At 43.0% G+C, this 23,299-nt stretch overlaps 1 protein-coding gene across 1 annotated transcript in view; it reads right to left on the minus strand.

Moving 5' to 3' along the window:
• Window positions 1-480: 480 nt before the first annotated feature.
• Window positions 481-23,299, minus strand: part of TXNRD1 (thioredoxin reductase 1) — a 57,524-nt gene continuing 34,705 nt past the window's right edge. Inside the window, exons 10-14 of the mRNA XM_068272793.1 lie at window positions 20,627-20,783; window positions 18,910-19,017; window positions 16,479-16,574; window positions 5,792-5,926; window positions 481-967 (exon numbers count right to left, since the gene is read on the minus strand). Coding sequence (XP_068128894.1) covers window positions 905-967; window positions 5,792-5,926; window positions 16,479-16,574; window positions 18,910-19,017; window positions 20,627-20,783 — 559 coding nt within the window. The 3' untranslated portion in view covers window positions 481-904. The remainder of the gene's footprint in view (window positions 968-5,791; window positions 5,927-16,478; window positions 16,575-18,909; window positions 19,018-20,626; window positions 20,784-23,299) is intronic.

Raw genomic sequence — 23,299 nt, forward strand, 5'->3', positions numbered from 1 at the left:
ACTAAAGCAGTCAAGAACATACGGGTGTAACTACAGGGGAGCAGCCCCCTGCAACTGCAAGGGGGCTCAGGGCTGTAAGGGGGCCCCAACTCCTACTTCGCTCCCTCTGATAAAGGCTCTGTTCTTCAGATCAGATGTTTTTATGGCTACACTTATTATGGGTGTGAAGATTACAATGCCCACACTTGGTTTATGACCCCTGCAAGATGGGCCATCAGGCTGTGAGGGTCACTGGAGGTTGGCAATGGAAAGCTGTGAACATTGGGGGACTCCATCAAAGCTTTACCCATGATTTGTAGTTACATGATAAATTCGATTGTAAGCTGGATTGTGCAGGATCCTCTTCTCCCCCTGTGCCATAGATTGTACACGTTATGCAGATTTGACATCTGCCCCCTCTATTTGTTGTCTGATGCTGCATAATTTGTGAATATTTTATAAATTTAAAAAAATTACGTTAATAGTAATGAATAATAATACTAATATGTGACAGGTTTTATTTGCTTTTACTGCATTAATAAACTGACATATGCCACTGCTTTTAATTCAAGTATATGAATATATTCTATTATTGCTCAATAAAACTTTACCAATAATAAAACACAATTTATAAATAACGGAAATAACTAGGGGAAGGTTTCCTTCCATAAAAGTCCATAAACTGTCTGCAGGTCTTCAGCCGCATCCCACCAACGTTGGCTTTGGGATGCGGCATCACTAAGCACTAGCATGGTGCCCTGCATCAGCTTATTGTCAGAAATGTTGCTGTGCTGTTAGCTGCCTGTCCAAAGAGAAATCGCTTCCTCCTCTTTACAGTTCCCTTCTGTCTCCACATGACAAAAGGTTCCTGGATCCCTTCTGTGCTTCACAAGACGGCAGCGGTAACAAACAGCGAGGCTTAACCTCAGCATCCACCTTGGAGAACATTCCCTCCAGATCGCTTTGTCACAGTAAGGGTAGTAAAAATCTGGAAGTAAATAATGGCAGCATTCAGAATATATTGTACATTGTATTGGTTATTTATTTTTGTTCTCCGCATGACACTCCATGTGTTTAAAGTGACCCTGTGGTGAGAGGGATATGTAGGCTGCCATATTACCTACCTGGCTGATCTGCTTATCCTTTGTCTGTAGTGCTTTCAGTCACTAACCCAGAAATAGTATAGAGGTCAGGTGACACAAAGGCATGTACGTGACATGTCATCAGATCATGGGACACAGGCACTCTGGTACACCTGAGAGAAGACATGGGACACTGGTGGAGGATCACCAGCTTGAGCATCACTTCCAAACTCTCCATGGGCCCGAGGGGTACACATTACACATATGGGGATACCAGCCAGGGGTCTGTCAGGGTGTAGTATGACCTGGGCACAGGGTGAGTCGACTTACATCTCACCCGGCTGCCGCTCAAATCCCCTCCGAGTCATGGCAACTCAGAGGGAGAAGTAATTCAGGGTCCGGTGATCGCTGGAGCGCTAAATTACCCTTTAGGACCCCACGCACTACAGCATTACTGCTATAGCGGCGCCTAGATATACCGCTCGGCACTGAGTGCCGCGTGCCGAAACCACCTGTTTCGCTTTTGGGTCCAACCCCTTTTCAGCAAGATCTTTCCACATGCCAAATTGATCATTTTGATCAATTCCATCCAGAAATTAATCACATTTACGCCTGGGTGGCCATGTTTCGGCATTAACCTCTGGCAGATTTGATTATTATGATCGAATCTGCTGATATCGATGGCACAAATCGAGTAATGTATTATTTACTGATACATTTTCAGATTATATTATCCATCAATCATCTTCATGCTGTATTAATTAAGGGACCGCTATTGCGAGAATCGTCAAATTTAGAATACATGTAAACATATACAAATAAGAAGCATGTTTCTTCCAGAGTAGAATGAGCCATAATTTACTTTTCTCCTATGTTGCTGTCACTTACAGTAGGTAGTAGAAATCTGACAGAACCGACAGGTTTTCGACTAGCCCATCTCCTCATAGGGGATTCTCAGGGTTTTGATTATTTTCAAAAGCACTTAGTTGCTCTGTCCAACTGCCAAAAAAAGTGTGCAGCGAGCAGGGAGGCTGCCTGACATATTTGTATAAATCCTTTTCAGGGAATGTCTTTATAAAGAACTAGTTGACCTAAACCAGTTTCTGTCAGATTTCTAATGCCTACTGTAAGTGACAGCAACATAGGAGAAAAGTCATTTATTGCTCATTTTACTCTGGATGAAAAACACTTATTATTTGTACGTTTACACGCATTTTACATTTTACAATTTTTCGCGATAGTGGTCCTGGTCATCTCATGCCCATATACAAAGAATTATTAACTGCTTACATATGGATTGGTTGTTCCTCGGCTACTGGACTTGAACTGTAAAGCAAATACTCTAAGAACTGACTGGGTTAAAAATATGAAATGTGGCTGAAGCTATGATATAAAAAAAACCCAGTTGTGCAGTGTCATGCAAAACCGTATAATTTAAATAGAAAATGCAATTGTAACAGAGTAATTATTGGAAATCACATTGTGTCAGCCTAGGGCTTTTCAAAGGCTTTAATTAACTGTATCAAAGACATCTTTTGTAGGAGTATCAATGTGCTTCATAAACAAGTGAACGGTACAGTTTGTCACCTCAGTGTTTGATGTCTCTACATTGAAGCAACCACACAGGGAACACAGCTTCCTCCAACAGATAAACAATTAAGTGCATACAGTATTTTGTGTCAAAATACAGAAAGTAGGCCCTTATAATTTTCGGGTGTACTGGTTTATATGGAAACCGCCATATATGCCTGCAATCAATGTTCCACCAGACTTTGGGCACTCTGGAATTAAGGATCCACCAATATCATCCTACATCTTCAAGTATTCTTGCTCTGAACCAACATTATGACTGTATTTTTATCATTTACTGAAACTAAATATAATGAATAACATTACTTATATTATTACAGTATTACTTTATGAATTATTTAGGCAATGTTTATCCATTGTAAAATTTCCTTAACCCTGATTTATGTTCTTAAATGTATCACTGATGGCGGCATCTTTACTGCTGGCAACATGCAGCACTGCAAAATGTTAGTTGTGTGTTCCCAAGTGAGCAGAAACAACACCTAGTCTCCCAGAGTGCTCTGGGGCAGAAGGCTGTGTGACATCCTAGCCTACGCTAAGCATTACTGGGAGGGTGGGATTACATACTAGTATACAGAAATATAGATGTAGGAAGTGTTTGCGATGCTGAAACCAGGATAAGTCATGTAAAATTTGGTAAAATAATGTGTTACATTCTGCAATATGTCACTCTTTAAAAACATAAAATTACAACATTGTTGTTGTCATTATTATTATCTTCTACCCTTTTCCCCACTTGTGACCCTCACTGCTGTAAACTAATTATCAAAGTATAATGTACACATGTGAAAACTGTGCTGGAAACATATTATTACATAAGAGTTGTAAGAAATATATAATATTTAAACTATTTTGACATCCAAGTCTTATGCCCCTGGAGTGAAGCTAAACATTCTGCACTCCTGAACTCACATTAGTGTGGGTGGGGAATACGATAGCTCATCTTTAACAATGTTTAATACATTGAGGCCCTGGGCATTGCTCTGTATTGCCACTCAGCACAGAGATGTCAGGTCTGACCTTGAGCCAGAAAGAAAGAGATGCCTTCAATAAAAGTGACAAATCGTTCTGGCTGGCATTTACTTTTCTGAAATTTCTTCTACCGATGGACTTTTACAATTTCGCAGCAATATCTTTTTTTCTGCAGGCAGATTCATTTCAGACTTCTAATAAGGAAATAGGTTCCTATAATTCCTTAGCTATGATAAGACGAGGAGACGAGGAGCTTTAACATGTTCTTTCCCATCCCAAAGCAAAATTAAAAGCAACATTCATCTGAGCTGTATTAGTATGATCATCACATAACCATACATCTCTGTTCATGAAATATGTTTATTCTAATTCTATGAATATGTACTCTGTTAGCGGGACCCTAAGCAGTGGCCTAAATTGAAAAATTGGACTTACCTGCGGCTTCCTTCAGCCCCCGAAGCCTGCAAGGTCCCCCAGCGTCCTCCTGGTCCCTTCCGTGGTCCCGCTGGAGGCTCCAGTAATCCGGCGTCCTCAGCTGAAGCCGCGCATGTGTGCCATCATGCCAATCGCTGTAAGCATCCTGCGCATGCGCGGTTCAGTCTTTAGAGTACAACACATGCGCAGGGCGCCTACAGCATCTGGCGTGATGACGTGCTGGGTGCGTGCCAAGGGCGTGTTACCGGAGCCTCAAGCGGTACCACGGAAGAGATGAAGAGGATGCCGGGGGACCTCACGGGCTATGGAGGGCTGGAGGAAGCCCCAGGTAAGTCCAGATTTTCAATTTAGGCCACTGTTCTGGATCCCTTTAACGCTCTTTGGAAACTGGTGCTACTGTTTCAATACAATCTTGACTGAGTTATATATTTACAACCAGACATGTTGGAGCAAATTCTGTCTCTGTCCCCTAACCAATCCAATCAGATTAATGAAATCGATCCAGTTTTCAGATCAATCCGTCAATCTGATTGGATGGATTACTACATTTTTGTCCATTAGTGGTCCCAAACAATCATTTCCGATTGTTCATACGAAGAAACATTTGGCAAATTGTACCATTAGTGGTCACCTTAAAGGAGAAATGCATGAATAGGGAGTGAAAACAACACATATTTATTTGCACATCTAATCATATGGAGTATTTAAAGTGGCACTGTGGTAATATATAGTAGAATGCAACAAATTATTCAGGGTACCCACTTTTATGGTAATTTTCCTGGTTTCATCATCAGAAACACTTCTTATATGTATATGTCACTGTATATTGATATGTAGTCAGCCATTCTAGCGATGCATGGCCTAGGCTGTTTAGCTATGTGGAATTCCACTCCCTCAGCATTGTAGGAGACCAGGTATATTTTGTACTGCCTTCGAAGCTCTCAGTCAAGGAACATTCCACAGAGCTGCACCTAACAGGACTAAAGATGTTGTCCTGTGATACATTTCACAATGTAAATCAGGGTGAGGAAAGACTTTTCAAGGAGCAAACACTGACTAAATAATTTATAAAGTAATATTGTAAAAAAATAAGTAATTTTATTATTTTCACTACAGTTTCTCTTTTAATGATGTTACTATTCCTGTATATGACTGGATATTTTATGTGAGCACAGCCTCGCTCTTCAGCCAATTTACATAGCCAGACTTAATCTTGCTTTTAATTTTCTGAAACTGTATTTCCCCAGACACATTGCAGCTGAGGGCAGCAGTCATGCATGGTGTGTAAGGGGTGGCAGACAAGCAACCCTTACTATGGTGACACCAGCCTATGCCCACATTCATAACGGTGACCAGTGGCGTCACTAGGGTGTTGTGGTAGGTGCGGACCGCACCAGGTGTCACCAGCAGACGGGGTGACACCAAGCTCCAGGCTAAGGGAGAGTGGAGTAGGCTGATCTACTTCTCCCATTTGCTCTTCTCCCTTCTGCCTGCTCCATGTTGAGCTGATAACAGAGTTCAGAGACCAGCAGGGCCACATGATGATCATTTTAATATCCCCCTGTAACAGGCAATGTTACTACCTGGTGAGGTTGGAGGTTCATGGGGTAAAAGGGGTGACACCATGAGTTTCCTCACCCGGTGACACCGACCCTAGTGACGCCTCTGACTGTGACATATCCGAGGCTGGTGATAAACAGTAAGCAATGGAAACATTCGTGCCCAGCACATACCTCAGCACATACTGGATGGATTCCTATTGTAGAGTCCAGCTGTTCTTTTGAGAGGCCACATTTCATTGCTACGGCAAATCCTTGTGTGATCTCTCCAGCATTAGGGGAAAGCACATGGAATCCCACCACTCGTTCCTGTAACAAACCACCACACACTGATTACTATTCAATAGTGGAGGAAAAAAGCACAGAACAGGTAACTATATCCATTTCACTTCTACATATATTAGGAATAATAGGAGCAATAAAAACAATAATATGGGATTTTTGTATTCCTTTTATTGAATAAGTGTTGACCTTATACAATAATTCTACTAAATGCTAATTAACCCCACCCAGGAAGAAGAAATTGTTACAATGTTTCTGGAAATGGATTAACATAACCAGCAGCTGTATTCAGAGAATTTATAACCAAAATGTTTGCCTCCTGGATGAAGCTAATCAGCCTGTTAGGAGAATGTGTCACTCATCTGTAGAACTGGTCAGTGTGAAGCTAATAACTTTGTCTTGCCTGCAAATTTAATGCCAACTGTTTGCAGCTTGCAATTAAGCCAATCAAAATCAGCAGAAGGTGCATTTGTTTTGCCCAATCTTAAACTGCATATGATTTGCAATAACTTGGCATGCGAGCCAGAAAAATTAGCATCTCATTGACTCTCTGTAGTCATACACAAGAGGAAGGTTTCTAAAATACATTTGGCCTCCAATGAAAATACTTTTACTAGTATTTAGTATATACCGTTGACATCTTCCACAGGGCTTTTACAGAGTATATTCAGAGGCGTAGCTAGGGTTTTCAGCGCCCGGGGACAAAGACTATTAATGCGCCCCCGCGCCAAAAAGGGGCGTGGCCACATAATAAATGTGGGCGTGGTTATGGGTGGAGCCAAATGTATATGAAGGTTAGCAGGCTCACGCTCACCCACCCTCCCTCAGTATGTACCTTCCAGCATGTTCCAAGACAAATTCAGCAATCATGAGCCCCCCCATCAAGACAAATTCAGCAATCATGAGACCCCCAACATAACCAACTCAGCAATCATGAGGCCCCCAACAAGACAAATTTAGCAATCATGAGGCCCCCAACAAGACAAATTCAGCAATCATGAGGCCCCCAACAAGACAAATTCAGCAATCATGAGGCCCCCAACAAATCATGAGGCCCCCAACAAGACAAATTCAGTAACCATGAGGCCCCCAACAAGACAAATTCAGCAGTCATGAGTCACATAAATAGACAGCATTTCACATAAATAGGTAGAATGCCCCCTTAATATGGTAGACACCTCTCACCTGGCAGCAGTTCTCCAAAATACACTCAATCTGACGTGGTTCCCCAAAAATAGGTAGCCCCAGGTCTATAGTTGTCCCCAGAATAGGTGGCCAGCAGTATAGATGTCCCCAGAATAGGTGGCCAGCGGTATAGATGTCCCCAGAATAGGTGGCCAGCGATATAGATGTCCCCAGAACAGGTAGCCAGGGGTAGAGATGTCCACAGAACAGGTAGCCAGGGGTATATGTGCCCAGTATATGTAGGCAGGGATATGTGTGCCCAGTATATGTAGCCAGAGGTATATATGCCCAGTATATGTAGCCAGGAGAATAATATGTGCCCAGTATATATAGTCAGGCGTATATGTGCCCAGTATATGTAGCCAGGGGGTATATATGCCCAGTATATGTAGCCAGGGGTATATATGCCCAGTATATGTAGCCAGGGGGTATATATGCCCAGTATATGTAGCCAGGGGGTATATATGCCCAGTATATGTAGCCAGGGGTATATATGCCCAGTACATGTAGCCAGGGGGTATATATGCCCAGTCCATGTAGCCAGGGGGTATATATGCCCAGTATATGTAGCCAGGGGTATATATGCCCAGTATATGTAGCCAGGGGTATATATGCCCAGTATATGTAGCCAGGGGTATATATGCCCAGAGTAGGTAGCCAGGGTAATATGCCCAGTATATGTAGCCAGGGGGTATATATGCCCAGTCCATGTAGCCAGGGGGTATATATGCCCAGTCCATGTAGCCAGGGGGTATATATATGCCCAGTATATGTAGCCAGGGGTATATATGCCCAGTATATGTAGCCAGGGGGTATATATGCCCAGTCCATGTAGCCAGGGGGTATATATGCCCAGTATATGTAGCCAGGGGGTATATATGCCCAGTATATGTAGCCAGGGGGTATATATGCCCAGTATATGTAGCCAGGGGGTATATATGCCCAGTATATGTAGCCAGGGGGTATATATGCCCAGTATATGTAGCCAGGGGGTATATATGCCCAGTATATGTAGCCAGGGGGTATATATGCCCAGTAGATGTAGCCAGGGGTATATATGCCCAGTAGATGTAGCCAGGGGTATATATGCCCAGTAGATGTAGCCAGGGGGTATATATGCCCAGTATATGTAACCAGGGGGTATATATGCCCAGTATATGTAGCCAGGAGTATATATGCCCAGTATATGTAGCCAGGGGGTATATATGCCCAGTAGATGTAGCCAGGGGGTATATATGCCCAGTAGATGTAGCCAGGGGTATATATGCCCAGTAGATGTAGCCAGAGGTATATATGCCCAGTAGATGTAGCCAGGGGTATATATGCCCAGTAGATGTAGCCAGGGGTATATATGCCCAGTAGATGTAGCCAGGGGGTATATATGCCCAGTAGATGTAGCCAGGGGTATATATGCCCAGTAGATGTAGCCAGGGGTATATATGCCCAGTAGATGTAGCCAGGGGTATATATGCCCAGTAGATGTAGCCAGGGGTATATATGCCCAGTAGATGTAGCCAGGGGTATATATGCCCAGTAGATGTAGCCAGGGGTATATATGCCCAGTAGATGTAGCCAGGGGTATATATGCCCAGTAGATGTAGCCAGGGGGTATATATGCCCAGTAGATGTAGCCAGGGGTATATATGCCCAGTAGATGTAGCCAGGGGGTATATATGCCCAGTAGATGTAGCCAGGGGGTATATATGCCCAGTAGATGTAGCCAGGGGTATATATGCCCAGTAGATGTAGCCAGGGGTATATATGCCCAGTAGATGTAGCCAGGGGTATATATGCCCAGTAGATGTAGCCAGGGGTATATATGCCTAGTAGATGTAGCCAGGGGTATATGTGCCCAGTAGATGTAGCCAGGGGTATATATGCCCAGTAGATGTAGCCAGGGGTATATATGCCCAGTAGATGTAGCCAGGGGTATATATGCCCAGTAGATGTAGCCAGGGGTATATATGCCCAGTATATGTAGCCAGGGGTATATATGCCCAGTAGATGTAGCCAGGGGTATATATGCCCAGTAGATGTAGCCAGGGGTATATATGCCCAGTAGATGTAGCCAGGGGTATATATGCCCAGTAGATGTAGCCAGGGGTATATATGCCCAGTAGATGTAGCCAGGGGTATATATGCCCAGTAGATGTAGCCAGGGGTATATATGCCCAGTAGATGTAGCCAGGGGGGATATATGCCCAGTAGATGTAGCCAGGGGTATATATGCCCAGTAGATGTAGCCAGGGGGTATATATGCCCAGTAGATGTAGCCAGGGGGTATATATGCCCAGTAGATGTAGCCAGGGGGTATATATGCCCAGTAGATGTAGCCAGGGGTATATATGCCCAGTAGATGTAGCCAGGGGTATATATGCCCAGTAGATGTAGCCAGGGGGTATATATGCCCAGTAGATGTAGCCAGGGGTATATATGCCCAGTAGATGTAGCCAGGGGGTATATATGCCCAGTAGATGTAGCCAGGGGTATATATGCCCAGTAGATGTAGCCAGGGGTATATATGCCCAGTAGATGTAGCCAGGGGTATATATGCCCAGTAGATGTAGCCAGGGGTATATATGCCCAGTAGATGTAGCCAGGGGTATATATGCCCAGTAGATGTAGCCAGGGGTATATATGCCCAGTAGATGTAGCCAGGGGGTATATATGCCCAGTATATGTAGCCAGGGGTATATATGCCCAGTATATGTAGCCAGGGGTATATATGCCCAGTATATGTAGCCAGGGGTATATATGCCCAGTAGATGTAGCCAGGGGTATATATGCCTAGTAGATGTAGCCAGGGGTATATATGCCCAGTAGATGTAGCCAGGGGTATATATGCCCAGTAGATGTAGCCAGGGGTATATGTGCCCAGTAGATGTAGCCAGGGGTATATATGCCCAGTAGATGTAGCCAGGGGTATATATGCCCAGTAGATGTAGCCAGGGGTATATATGCCCAGTAGATGTAGCCAGGGGTATATATGCCCAGTAGATGTAGCCAGGGGTATATATGCCCAGTAGATGTAGCCAGGGGTATATATGCCCAGAGTAGGTAGCCAGGTGTCCCCCTCCCTGCCTCCCCAGGAGGAGGGGAGCAGCGCAGAGAAGAGGGAGAGCTGCTCTCTCTCCCTCGCTGTCCCCTCCATTAATGTCCGGGTGCTGGCAGCGGCGGGCGGAACTTACCTCCGTCTCGTCGCAGCGCGGATGGATCTGCCGCTACTCTGGTCTAGTCCAGACCAGAGCAGCGGCTGCGGGATCCGAACTTCCGGCCGGCGCTGGAGCGAGACGGAGGTGAGTCCCGCCCGCTGCGCCAGCACCCGGACAATAACGGAGGGGACAGCGATGGAGGGAGGGAGAGCCCTAAGGTGAGAGAAGGGGGGGAGATGGCCCCCTTCTCCACCGTCCGCATAGCTCTCCCTCTTCTCTTCTCTGCGCTGCTCCCCTCCGCAGAGGGAAAAAAAAAAAAATCAGCTCAGCTGGGCGCCCTTAGGGACCCGGCGCCCGGGGGCACTTGACCTACCCCGACCCCCCCTAGCTCCGCGCCTGAGTATATTGTCTTGGCCCTTAATTGTTCCTCAGAGGAGTTCACAATCTAACCCCTCCCATAGTGATGGATAGTCTATGTATGTATAGTGTAGTGTATGTATCGTAGTCTAGGGCCAACATAGGGGGAAGCCAATTAACTTATCAGTATGATTTGGGGATGTGGAAGGAAACCAGAGTGCCCAGAGGAGACCACACAGACACGGGGAGAACATAAAAACTCCATGCAACTAGTACCCTGGCTGGGATTGCACTATGCAACCGTGCTACCCACTGAGACATTCAATCAATACTGGAACATTCATTTCAAAGAAGGTTTGTCAAGTAAAAATTGCATAAAATCAACCCCAAACATATACATGCCTCCATGGGTTTTAACTATCATCTGTATGCAGATGACACCCAAATCTATCTCCACACCCCTGACATATCCACCACTACCATGGACAAGGTCTCCTCCTGCCTATCTGCCATCTCCTCCTGGATGTCCGCTAGGTTCCTGAAACTAAATCTAGACAAAATGGAATTTATGATCTTCCCACCCCGGTCATCCCTGGACTTCCCAGATGTGCAGGTCACTGTTAACCACACTACTATTCACCCTACCTCTCAAGCCAGCTGTCTGGGTGTCACCCTGGACTCCGCACTCTCCTTCACTCCCCACATCCAAAACCTCACAAAGTCCTGCAACTTCCACCTTCGTAACATCTGTAAGATTCGCCCTTTCCTGACCCCTGCCACCACCAAACTCCTCATCCATGCCCTCATAATTTCCCGCCTCGACTACTGCAATGCCCTTCTGTCTGGACTCCCTAAGACCCGAATAGCCCCACTGCAGTCCATCATGAATGCGGCTGCCAGAATTATCCACTCCTCCCATCACTCCACCAGGGCGGCTCCCCTCCGTGAATCCCTCCACTGGCTTCCTATCCAGTCTAGAATCAGATTCAAGATATTGTGTCTGACCTACAAATCCATCCACAAAACCTGTCCAACCTACATTTCTGATCTTACTCAGAGATACACACCAAGCCGCTCACTGCGCTCCTCCAATGAACTTCGCCTGACCATCCCCCGCATCACCCAGTCCCATGCACGCCTCCAAGACTTCTCAAGAGCCGCTCCGACACTATGGAACTCCCTACCTCCACCCATTAGGGCAGCCCCCTCCTTCAACGCCTTCAAGAAGGCCCTCAAAACTCACCTTTTCACTCTTGCCTACCACCCCTCACAATTGCTCTAAACCCACAGCCGAACTCTGGTCCCCTACCTCTCGTGTCCCTACCTCTCCCTCTAGATTGTAAGCCTTTGGGCAGGGTCCTTCTCCTTTTGTGTCCTACCTGATCATGCACCTCTATTACTGTGCACCCATGCTATGCATTTGAGTGAACCTAACTTGCCTAACTCCATGCTCCCATCCAGTGACTGACTAAGCATTACCTTGTACTCATACTGTGCTGTGTGATCTGGTTTTCTTGTATTCCTGTATTGTCATATTGCTGTATGTCACCTCTAAATATTGTCTGTAACCTAAATTAATGTCCAGCGCTGCGTAATATGTTGGCGCTTTATAAATACAACAAATAAATAAATAAATAAAATAAATCTGGTCTAGTACCACAGAAGCAGAAAGGTACAAGATAAGGGCAACACAATAATGTGTCAAATATAGTACATTGTGCAGGGTTGTCAACCAAGGAGGGGGTGGGGGGGGGGGGGGGGGGTGCTATCTGTTCCCACATGCCACAAAAAAAAACAAAATTAATTGGTGCTGACTTTATGTAAATGTTATGTAAATTAATGCAGATATTATGTAAAGTAAGGGTTCTTTAAAAGAAACCAGTAGAAATATTGAATTCTACCAATATCCCTTACTTTTGTGATGTACAAAGACAAAGGGCCATATGCAATTCACTTTTTCACCTGAGTTTTCTCCTAGGAGATAATTTTTTATATTCTATTTAAAATAACTTTACAGCACTTTTCAACTAGAAAAGAACCAAAAAATAACTAAAAAAAGTACTATCAAAATTATTTTTAGTGTTTTTCTTGCTTTCTGGTGGCTTAAAAGGTATTTTATTGACAAGTTTAAAAATATCACCTAGGAGAAAACTCAGGAGAAAAAGCGAATTGAATATGGCCTAAAATGGTTTAATACCTGCCCTTTCTTTGAAAAATGTATGCTCCATAGCAACCACTTGCATTTTCCACTTTATAATTTCAAAAGTGCTCAAAATAAATGTTGAATGCTAGGTGATTGATAACAGTTAATTGCACTGTGAATATTACTCAATAACCTAAGATAGTTCTTTAAATGAGATTTAATGAATTTTTCTGTTGTATATAACAGATGACATGCATCACTGTAGTATATTGTACAGTATGCATAATAATAGTACTCAGATGTCAGTATTTTCTCTTAGAAACCTTGTTTTTGTTAACACAAGTGTGACCTGCATGACTTATGCATACAGGATTGAATCACTAAAAGAAAAGTGCAATGTACTAAGACTCTAATCTCTTAAGGCAATGACTGTCCCAGACCTGCAGCATATAAGTCAATTTGCTTTATGAGGGTCAGCAGCCTTCACGAGCTAGGTTAGCAGAACTGATGTGATTCTGCTGCATTTCATTCGTCAACTTTATGATTATGGTCTGTCGTATTACCATAGCCAGCACAACATAGGTGAGTGGCGCAAGGTGACAGCCACCTTCTGAAGACAATAGTCATTGGATGTCTTCCTCTCTTGATTTGACTTTGCAGTTTATGCCATACAGAGGCCCAACTGTGTATGATAAAGCTCTATAGCAAAATCATTACACTGGCCCTGATTCAATCTTCATTTCTCTGACTATTGATACTGTGTGATTTGACTCTCCACCAGGACATTGTCTTCATGGAGTTTGTATATTCTGTATGTGTTCCTTTGGGCACTGTAGTTTCTTTCCCTCTCACATATCCAGAACATACTGGTTCCACACAAATTCGCCATAAACTATGGTAGGACATTACAATATGTCAATGGTAGGGATTACACTTTGAGATTACTTTACTAGTTAACTAGGTACTTTGTGGAAGAGGAAGACTTCAACTCCTAATGCTCATTGTCTGGGGGTAATACTTACCTTTTATCTCTTCTTTAATTGTATTTGATGTTACTTCCAATAAAACAGTATCCTAAATATGCCCCTAAATGTCCCCCTTCCTCAGGCTAGACACTACTATTAAATGTATGAGCATACCGTAATCATGTGCCACCTCAATTAAGACAACATCTTACTCTCTAGCCTCCCAAAATAAAGACTGGCATCTCTCCAGCACTCATCTCATTCACCTCGCCTCCTGAACCTCTGATGATGCACCCTCTACAATACCTCAACTGGTTGCCAGAGTATCCACTACAAACCTCTTCTACCTAATGAACAAATACCACACATTAACTATGTACGTATTTTATACATGTATTGCTGGATATTGACAGAAGCAGCCAAATTCATTCTGAGGTCTTCAGAGACATGCTGTCTGCTCAAATCCAGCTAAATGCAGACAAATTGATTGGGTTGTGTTTCATGATACTGATGGACAATGACCCAAAACATACAACCAAAGCAACCAAGGAGTTAATTAAAACTGAACAAGTGGAAAATTCTTGAATAGCCAAGGCAGATGCCTAATCTTAACCCAACTGAGCATGCATTTCACGTGTTGAAGACTAAACTTCGGACAGAAAGGCCAACAAACTAGCACAAGATTAAAAAGGAGGAAAGCCAGCATCTGGTGAAGTCCATAGGTTCAAGACTTCAAGCACTCATTGCCAGCTAAGGGTTTTCAAGCAAGTATTAAAAATGAAAATTTTATTTCCAGTTATTCAATATTTATGGTCCTCACTATTGTCTGTTTTGTTCTCTGTACAGCAGCACGTAAGATGTTAGCACTACATGAATACAAATTAGCACTAGCACTGTATAAATACATAATAATACTAATAATGCTCGCTTGTGTTAGACACAGAGCAAGCAACATGCAAAGGTAAACTTGCTGCAGTTATGTCTCGCATAATCCATGCACATAATCCATGCAATGTACAGATTACAGAATCCAGATATCTGAATATAAAAACAATATGACTGCGGGCAGGGATCAGCCAGGATAATGCTACTTAGAACATGTTGATAAAGAATATGGATAATTACTGTCGGTATTCAATAGACATCATTTGAAACATAAAAATTAAATGCTTATTTTTTTATCAGATTACTGTTTTCCTCTGCATTGTTTTAATCAAAGTTCTTTGATGAGATGGTTTATCTGAGATGCCATAGAAGACACAATGGCTGACAGCATCATTGTAATGACCCTGTGACTCCGCCAAGCAGCATTACCTACATGGCGGACACTCATCACTGGTGTCAGGGAAGCAGAGCGTCACAGCTGACACGGCTCAACATGCAATTACTGTCATTATAGGTAATTATTCCCCAATACAATCCAGCTAAAGCAAGAGATAACACCATTACAGCCACATCTTCTGGCATCAGATAGTATTGCTAGCTCTCTATCTACCGTCACCCATAAGCATGTAACCCCCTAGTCAATGCTAAATTAATTATATAATTACCCCAGTTCTAAAATAATCAATATAGTCATCAATAGAGAGTATCTGATTTATCATTACGTAACTTACCAGTCAATAGACCATGCAATTAAATAAGTAAGTGTAACCTGGTTAATGGAGAACCAGGGAGTTCTCTCACTCTCATTCTCTCCCACTTGCCTTTTAAGGCGGAAAGAAAGCAACATCTGAGTTGTGCTGGGAAATGGGTAAAATGGGTGCGAGACACGTCTGGTAATTTGGGCAGCAGGCTGTTATGCAGTAGGCGGCTACAACAGCACCGAGTGTGTAATTTGGGCACCAGAGTTCAGCTATAGTATTGCCAAACTCCTGCTAGCGGTGCAGGAAGTATGCAGCTGTGCTTTTACCCCTAATAGTTGCATGGCTATAGTATAGCTGAGTACCATCTGGCTGCAACAATTCAGTGATCGGGAATGTGCCGAGCGCCAGGGGTTATTTTGGCTGCTGGGATTCGGCTACAGTGGGCACCTGATAAGAAATAGGCATACGGCCGTAGCCAAGGACTTAAGATGCAGAGCAGCAGGCTGTACAACACCTGTACACTGATGTGGAGTGAGGTGGGTCTGTCCCACCACCAGAAGCAGATAATTTATGGTGCACTGCTGCAATGCATCTAGAGCACAGAAGCAGCCCGCCCATCCCTCATGAAGCTAAATACTGTGACTTGGGGGGCAGGGTTTTGCTGAGGGGGGCCTGGCTGAAAGATTCATGCTGGGGGTCCGGTGTGGTTTAGTTACACCACTGTTTATCTTCATGAGACTCTATCTACTGTAGTTGTAGAGCTGGCCACAGATAGTTTATCGCCTACTGGAAGAGTGAGGAGGTGGGAGAGGACAAGTAACCGGCCCTGACAGGGAAAGATTCCCCTACCTAACTACCTCATTTGGTAAATTTCATACATATACTGTATATATAAGTACAGACATACAGAATATTGTGCATTGTGAATGAATGCAAATTTCCAATCATATTCCTAGTATCCTTATTTATTTTCTAAGGGTGGAAAGGTAATGTTTTAATTTAACAAAGAAACTAGATGAAAGCTAAAATAGAGTAGAGCTGTTGTGTGCCTTTACAAGACCGCAGGCAAAAATTCCCCATCTCCCCAGTGGATAAAGGGCTGTACTTTTTGCATCACTGAGCATTTTGCTCCTAAATAAAGCGGATTCTGATTTTGCTGCTGTAATGAATGTTGGCTATGTGCTCACTTACGTTGTCTTTTATATGACAGATGACTTTTGCATAGCATTTATTGTTGTCTCTTGCTGGAACCGTCCATTCCAAAGGCCAGAAATAACTGTGATAAACCTGGAAGAAGAAAGTGCCCAGGTTTGCAAAGGGTCTTATCACTATACAATTCAACAGAACAGTCAAATAAAACATACGGGAGAAAAAATAAAGTGTAGACCGCATTCATTTAGGAAACTGCTATCATTTTTGTGCTATGTTAAGGGGGGTTTAGTAATTAAACAGCAATTTCATAGAAAAAATATTTCATTGATTTTGTTATATAATGTTCCGATTTCTTATTTTCATTTTAATTCTGTTTTAACTCTTGAGGACTAGCGTTTGGCCTGTGCACAAAAAAATTAAATTAAATTAAAACAATTTACATGTAAAGGTAGCTGGGTATTATAAGCATGTTTAGGGTGCCATGATATGAGTCTGCAAGGACAACAAAGGCTACTAAGGTAACCTACACCTTTTAAATTGTACTCTTCTACATATACAGTATCTCACAAAAGTCAATACACCTCTCACATTTTTGTTATATCTTTTCATGGGACAACACTGATAATATGAAACTTTGATACAATGTAAGGTAGTCAGTGTACAGCTTGTATAACAGTGTAAATTTGCTGTCCCATTTAACCACCAATTGGCGTGGCCAAGGCGGCAGCCGCAGGACCGCCTAACGCCAATCGGCGTGCAGTACTGGGGGCGGAGTTTGTGCGCACATCCCCACTCTGATGACGGAGCTCCGCTCTGCCTTCAGGCTCCCAGCGGCGATCGCCGCTAGGAGACTGTTAGATGCCGAAAACTCTGTCTATTTACTAGATACAGCGCTGCGATCTACGGCAGCGCTGTGCAGGGGACAACCGTGTCACTCGGCTGTCCCCTCCAGAGGCAAAAAAGCAATCCGTTGTGAAGCCTATCACAGTCAATTGCGCTGATTGGCAGGCGGGGGGGAGGGAGGGCTGGTAAAATAATTCATTAAAAAAAGAGGAAATTTATTCAGAAAATAAAATATTTATAAAAAATAAATAAACAATGCCGGGGGTGATCAGACCCCACCAACAGAAAGCTCTGTTGGTGGGGAGAAAAGGGGGGGGGGAGATCACTTGTGTGCTGAGTTGTGCGGCCCTGCAGCACGGCCTTAAAGCTGCAGTGGCCCATTTTGTAAAAAATGGCCTGGTCTTTGGGGGGGGGGGTTAACACTGCGGTCCTCAAGTGGTTTAAATAACTTAACACACAGCCATTAATGTCTATACTGCTGGCAACAAAAGTGAAAACTGTCCAAGGACCAAGGCCGATTTGAAACTGCAATGTATTTGTAGTGTAGATACATAGCATATAAAGAACACAACATTGCACTAGATGACAAACTTTGTTTTACAGCTTGAGCTCAGTTTGACACTTTACATTTTAGAGGAAATGTAATGCCATTATAATATGGCCTCTATCATTATTCTGTGTCCTTTCTCAGCTGTATACCTGAGATGAATGATTAGGGTAAATTTGCACTTACCTGGTGCTTCCTCCAGCCCCATGAGGACAGTGGGTTTCCTTGCCGTCCTCCCCGCTTGCTCCATTGTCCCAGGATCGCCTCCAGTACCTTCCAAAGTTGGAGCCAGTTGTGGTTTTCTGCGCCTGCGTGTCCTGGCAGTACTACTGCACAGCTGCAGAACAATCCCAGCCACGGGAGCATGTGCGTGGCCAGGCTGCGCAGGTGCAAAACACCCCCGCTGATAAAGATACTGGAGATGATCCTGGGACAATGGAGCGGCCATGGAGGACGGAGAGGGAGCCCACGATCCTCATGGGGCTGGAGGAAGGCCCAGGTAAGTATAAATTGCCGCAAATAATTTATCTCAGCTTCCCTTTAAAGGGAAATCCCACTTTTGTTAAGAAAAATACAATAGTTTGTGTTCAGCTTTATAAATTGTAAGGCTTGATTTTAGTTGGCTTGGCTATACAGTATTATAGAAACTATCAGACAGGAATGTCTAAGTTGCTGCAAGCCAATAGAGTAGTACAGGTGGAAATGTCATTTTTAATAACATTAGAATTAAAAATGACATGACATTTTCCTCTAACAATGTTAAATAAATAAATATGTGACTTATTTCACAAATGAAATATTCTGTAAGTTACAAAACAAAAAAATAAAAAAGTATAACTACAAATAAAAAATAACCCTTTCTAACAAACCTCCTCCTAAGGCAGCCATACTTTAGCTCAGCTGTTACAAAAACCATAAGCCTTAATATTAAATAAAAGGTCTTTCTTGGTGAGGGGCGGGACAGTATTTACAAAAAAATTCTATAAAAACTAAAAAAATCCTATAACATCAACAAGCTGAATGTAGAACAGAAAGTGAGTGGCACCATCCAACCTAAATTTGGCAGAACATTTGTCTTACCTCTACGTTTTCTGCCCCGTACTTGGCGATAGCCTTTTCTTCTGATAACCCACATGACCCATATTCCAGTGGAGTAAATACAGTAGTTGGAACATTCACGTAATCACACTAACAAAAATAAAACAAAATCAGTTATGTCATTGGCCAGTGATCCAATCACGATTGTGTATAACCTCTCTCTCTCTCTCTCTCTCTCTCTATAGTTAGTAAGTAAGCCTTGATTCAACAATATATATTATATATTAATCTCGCTTCAGACCTCATAGATAGCAGGGGCACGTGTGCCCCTGCTAAACCGCCGCTATCCCGCGTATCTCCGTCTCTCCCCCGCCCCTCTCAGTCTTCCTTCACTGAGAGGGGCGGGGGAGAGGTGGCGATGCGCCGCTGATAGACGCGACTGGAGGCAGGGCTGCAGCCGTTAGCCCTGCCTCCAGGAGCGACCAAGTGTCGCAGTGGGGGGTTTGGGGGTCAAGGGACCCCCTTTAGCGGCGCTATTGCGGCGGTTTAGCAGGGGCACACGTGCCCCTGCTAACTATGAGCTCTGAAGCGAGATTTATTCTCGCTTCAGAGTCTCTTTAAGTACCTCAAGCCAGTCCCATAGCCAGTATGGTTTCTAAGCCAGCTTTATGTTAGAAGCAGATCTTCCCTGCTTCTTTTTCATGTTCTTTTCTCTTTTCTCTAGTTTATCTGCACTACGTATCATTTACCTGTAGGTCTATTCAGTATTCCAGAACACACTAGTACAATTAATAATGTGCCATTTCTTAGATTGTGTCAAATGTTAGTATTTTTCAAGTACTTTAGAATAAAACTAAAATTAGTGATGCAGGCATATTGCATGATTGATCAGAGCCTAATTTTAAAGCATTCTAACCACTGTAAAATATATGTACTGAAGCACTTAAAATGTTTGCATTAAACAAAAAAGTAACCGCTTCACTAAGGTCATTATCCTCACAGTTACAAAATTAATCAACACCACTAAATAACCAAAATAAATGTTTCTATGCTAGAATCTAAGGCCCATTGCAAATAACTTTTTCTCCAGTTTTCTCCTAGGTTATATTTTCACACTTTGTCAATTTAATGCCCTTTAAACTACCAGCAAGTGAGAAAATATTAAAAATAATTTTGATAGTACCTTTTCACCTTACTTTTTGGAACATTTGCAATCGCAAAGTGCTAAAAAATATTTTAAAAAGAGGTTGAAAAATTATCTCCTTGGTAAAAACTAAGGAGAAAAAGTCAATTGCATAAGGGCCTAAGGGCCATATGCAATTCACTTTTTCACTTGATTTTTCTCCTAGGAGATATAAAATAATTTTGTTAGTACTTTTTCACCTACTTTTTGGTACTTTTATAGTTGAAAAGTGCTGGAAAGTTATTTAAAATCGAAGATTACAAATTATCTCCTAGGTGAAAACTCAGGTGATAACGAGAATTGCATATGGCCCTAAGTCTCTAAGGAAGCCACATATGTAAATCACTTTTTCACCTTAATTTTCACCTAGGTGATATTTTAACTCATTGTCAATAAAATACCTTTTAAACAACCAAGAAAATACTCAGAATAATCTGGATAGTAATTTTTCCACCTACTTTTTGGAGCTTTTTCAATTGTAAAATGCAGAAAAATTATTTCACAGAAAAGATAATTATTTCCTACAAAAAATAATAATTGCATGTGGGCCATGGTTTGGCATTTTCGATGACTAACCTTTACATTTGAGCCACCATACAGTCTCCGGGCTAAAAGGCAACCAGCTTGGATGGCCACCGGTGTAAGCTCTAACTTATCTTCTAGCACGTCTCCAATGCCATAGATATAGGGCACATTTGTCTGCTCCTTATCATTGACTGGTATTTTTCCTGTTCTGAAAAAAAAATAGATCATTTTAAATTTAAATTCATTATTTCAATTTATAGGTACAAAATGTTGGATTTTGGGACTTTTCAAGGTATGTGAAGATTACCCCTTTTCTACTATATTTTACAGATTCCTGTTTTTAATCTTTCTTAATAGAGTTCTGTGCAGCAGAATCCACATCATACATACAGTATAATCATATACAAGAGTTTTTACTGGTGTGACTGTGTAGTTTGTCCAAAATATTTATCTGGCTCCTTTCAGGTCTGACTGTGGAACAGCAAGGATACTTTGTTACGCCTCCATTGAGTGGTGATCATTTATTAAATGATTTCAGATTTTGTACACAGTGATTGCAATACAATATGTTGGTTTTATGTTCTAATACACTGTGTTGAGCTGCCCTATCTTTGTCTTGGCACATTGTGCCTGACCCAATTCACTTTTCTCCTAAGTTTTTGCCTAGGAGACTTCATCTTCGGTTTAAAATAACTTTTCAGCACAATGCAATTGAAAAGTACTAAAAAGTAGGTGGAGAACTACTGTCCAAATAATTTGGAGTATTTTCTTGCTTGCTGGTGGCCTAAAAGGCATTTTATAGATTACATGTGAAATATCACCTAGGAGAAAACTTGTGAATTCGATCGGCCCCATTGTTTTACAGGTGCTTGCTCCAGTTTTCTGTTTGTCTTATTTTTAGTGGCCAAACACTGGTCAATTTTTTGCATCGATATAAGGGTGATTAAATCATTTGATCGAATCTGCCAGAAATCAAAGCAGCAAACAATTCCCAATAGATTATTGGTCAAAATTGATTGATTTGATCAATCATGCTGGATGGAAGATTTTGCTGGATGGAGGCGGCCAACACAGGAGTGGAGCTTATGCTCACCTGTCTTCCAACGCTCCTTCTCTCCACCACTGGGCTCTCCTTCCTGTCTCTTCTTCTCTCCCGGGCACCTGTGTCATGTCACTAACACTAGAGGCCAAACATCAGAGGCCTCTAATGGTCACGTAAGGTATGTGCCATAGTGCCTGTAGTGTTTGGCCTCTGTCATGTGACACATGCCCTCGGGGGAGAAGAGACAGAAGGGAGAGCTCAGTGGTGGAGAAAAGAAGCGCTGGAAGACAGATGATTTGCTGACTACTCTACTTAACCCGGGGAGAGGGGGGCTGGGAGACTTGGGGACCTGGCAGGCAGTGCACACAGATTTTCAATAGATTTCATGGTTAACCCTCCTGATGGTAACCGCGCAGGAGGATTTCTCAGGCCCCGCTGGGACGATTCGCATAATTTTTTTTTGCTACACGCAGCTAGCACTTTGGGAGCTGTGTGTGCATTCCGATCGCCGCAGCTACCTGCCGATTCGCCGCAACCCGCCGCCCCCCCCCCAGACCCCATGCGCTGCCTGGCCAATCAGTGCCAGGCAGCGCTGAGGGTTGGATCGGGACTCCCTTTCGTCGATGACGTCGGTGACGTCATCCCGCCCGTCACCATGGTGATGGGGAAAGCCCTCCAGGAAATCCCGTTCTTTGAACGGGATTTCCTGATCGAATCGGGTGGGGGGATGCCGCTGCACAGCGGCTATCATGTAGCGAGCCCTAAGCTCGCTACATGATTTTAAAAAAAAATATGCGCTGCACCCTGGCGGTTTTTAATAGACCGCCAGGAGGGTTAAATCTATTAAAATGTTGTGTGTTTTTATGTGGCTGATGTGTATTATATTCAATCAGATAGATCCCTCTCTGATAATATAATGACCTGAGAGGGATCTGATGACCACATTGACCAGTGTATGGCCAGCTTAAAGGGGCACTACAGCAAAAAACTGTAAAATTTTAACTATGTACAAACATATACAAATAAGAGAAACACAAAGGAAAAAAGATCCGGGCACCAAATACAAATAAGAAGTACATTTTTTCCAGAGTAAAATAAGCCATAATTTACTTTTCTACTATGTTGCTGTCACTTACAGTAGGTTGTAGAAACCTGACAGAAGTGACAGGTTTTGGACTAGTCCATCTCTTTAGATGATTCTCTGGATTCTCAGGGATATATTTATTTTCAAAAGCACTTAGGCCTAGTGCACACCAGAGCGTTTCGGTTGCGGTTTGCGATCCGCTTGCGGGTGCGGATCCGCTTGGGTAATGTATTTCAATGGGCTGGTGCACACCAGAGCGGGAGGCGTTTTGCAGAAACGCATACTCCCGGGCTGCTGCAGATTTTGGATTGCGGATGCGTTTCTGCCTCAATGTTAAGTATAGGAAAAACGCAAACCGCTCTGAAAAACGGCACTTCAGAGCGGTTTGCCAGGCATTTTTTGTTACAGTAGCTGTTCAGTAACAGCTTTACTGTAACAATACATGAAATCTACTAAACCACAAACGCTTCCCAAAACTGCAAAATGCTAGCTGAAACGCTACAGAAAAAGAAGAAAAAGCGTTTCAAAATCTGCTAGCATTTTGCGGATCTGCTAGCGGTTTTTGGTGTGCACCAGGCCTGTGTGAATGGCAGTTAGT

This window comes from Hyperolius riggenbachi, chromosome 3 (assembly GCF_040937935.1).
Source record: "Hyperolius riggenbachi isolate aHypRig1 chromosome 3, aHypRig1.pri, whole genome shotgun sequence".
Classification (NCBI taxonomy): Eukaryota; Metazoa; Chordata; class Amphibia; order Anura; family Hyperoliidae; genus Hyperolius; species Hyperolius riggenbachi.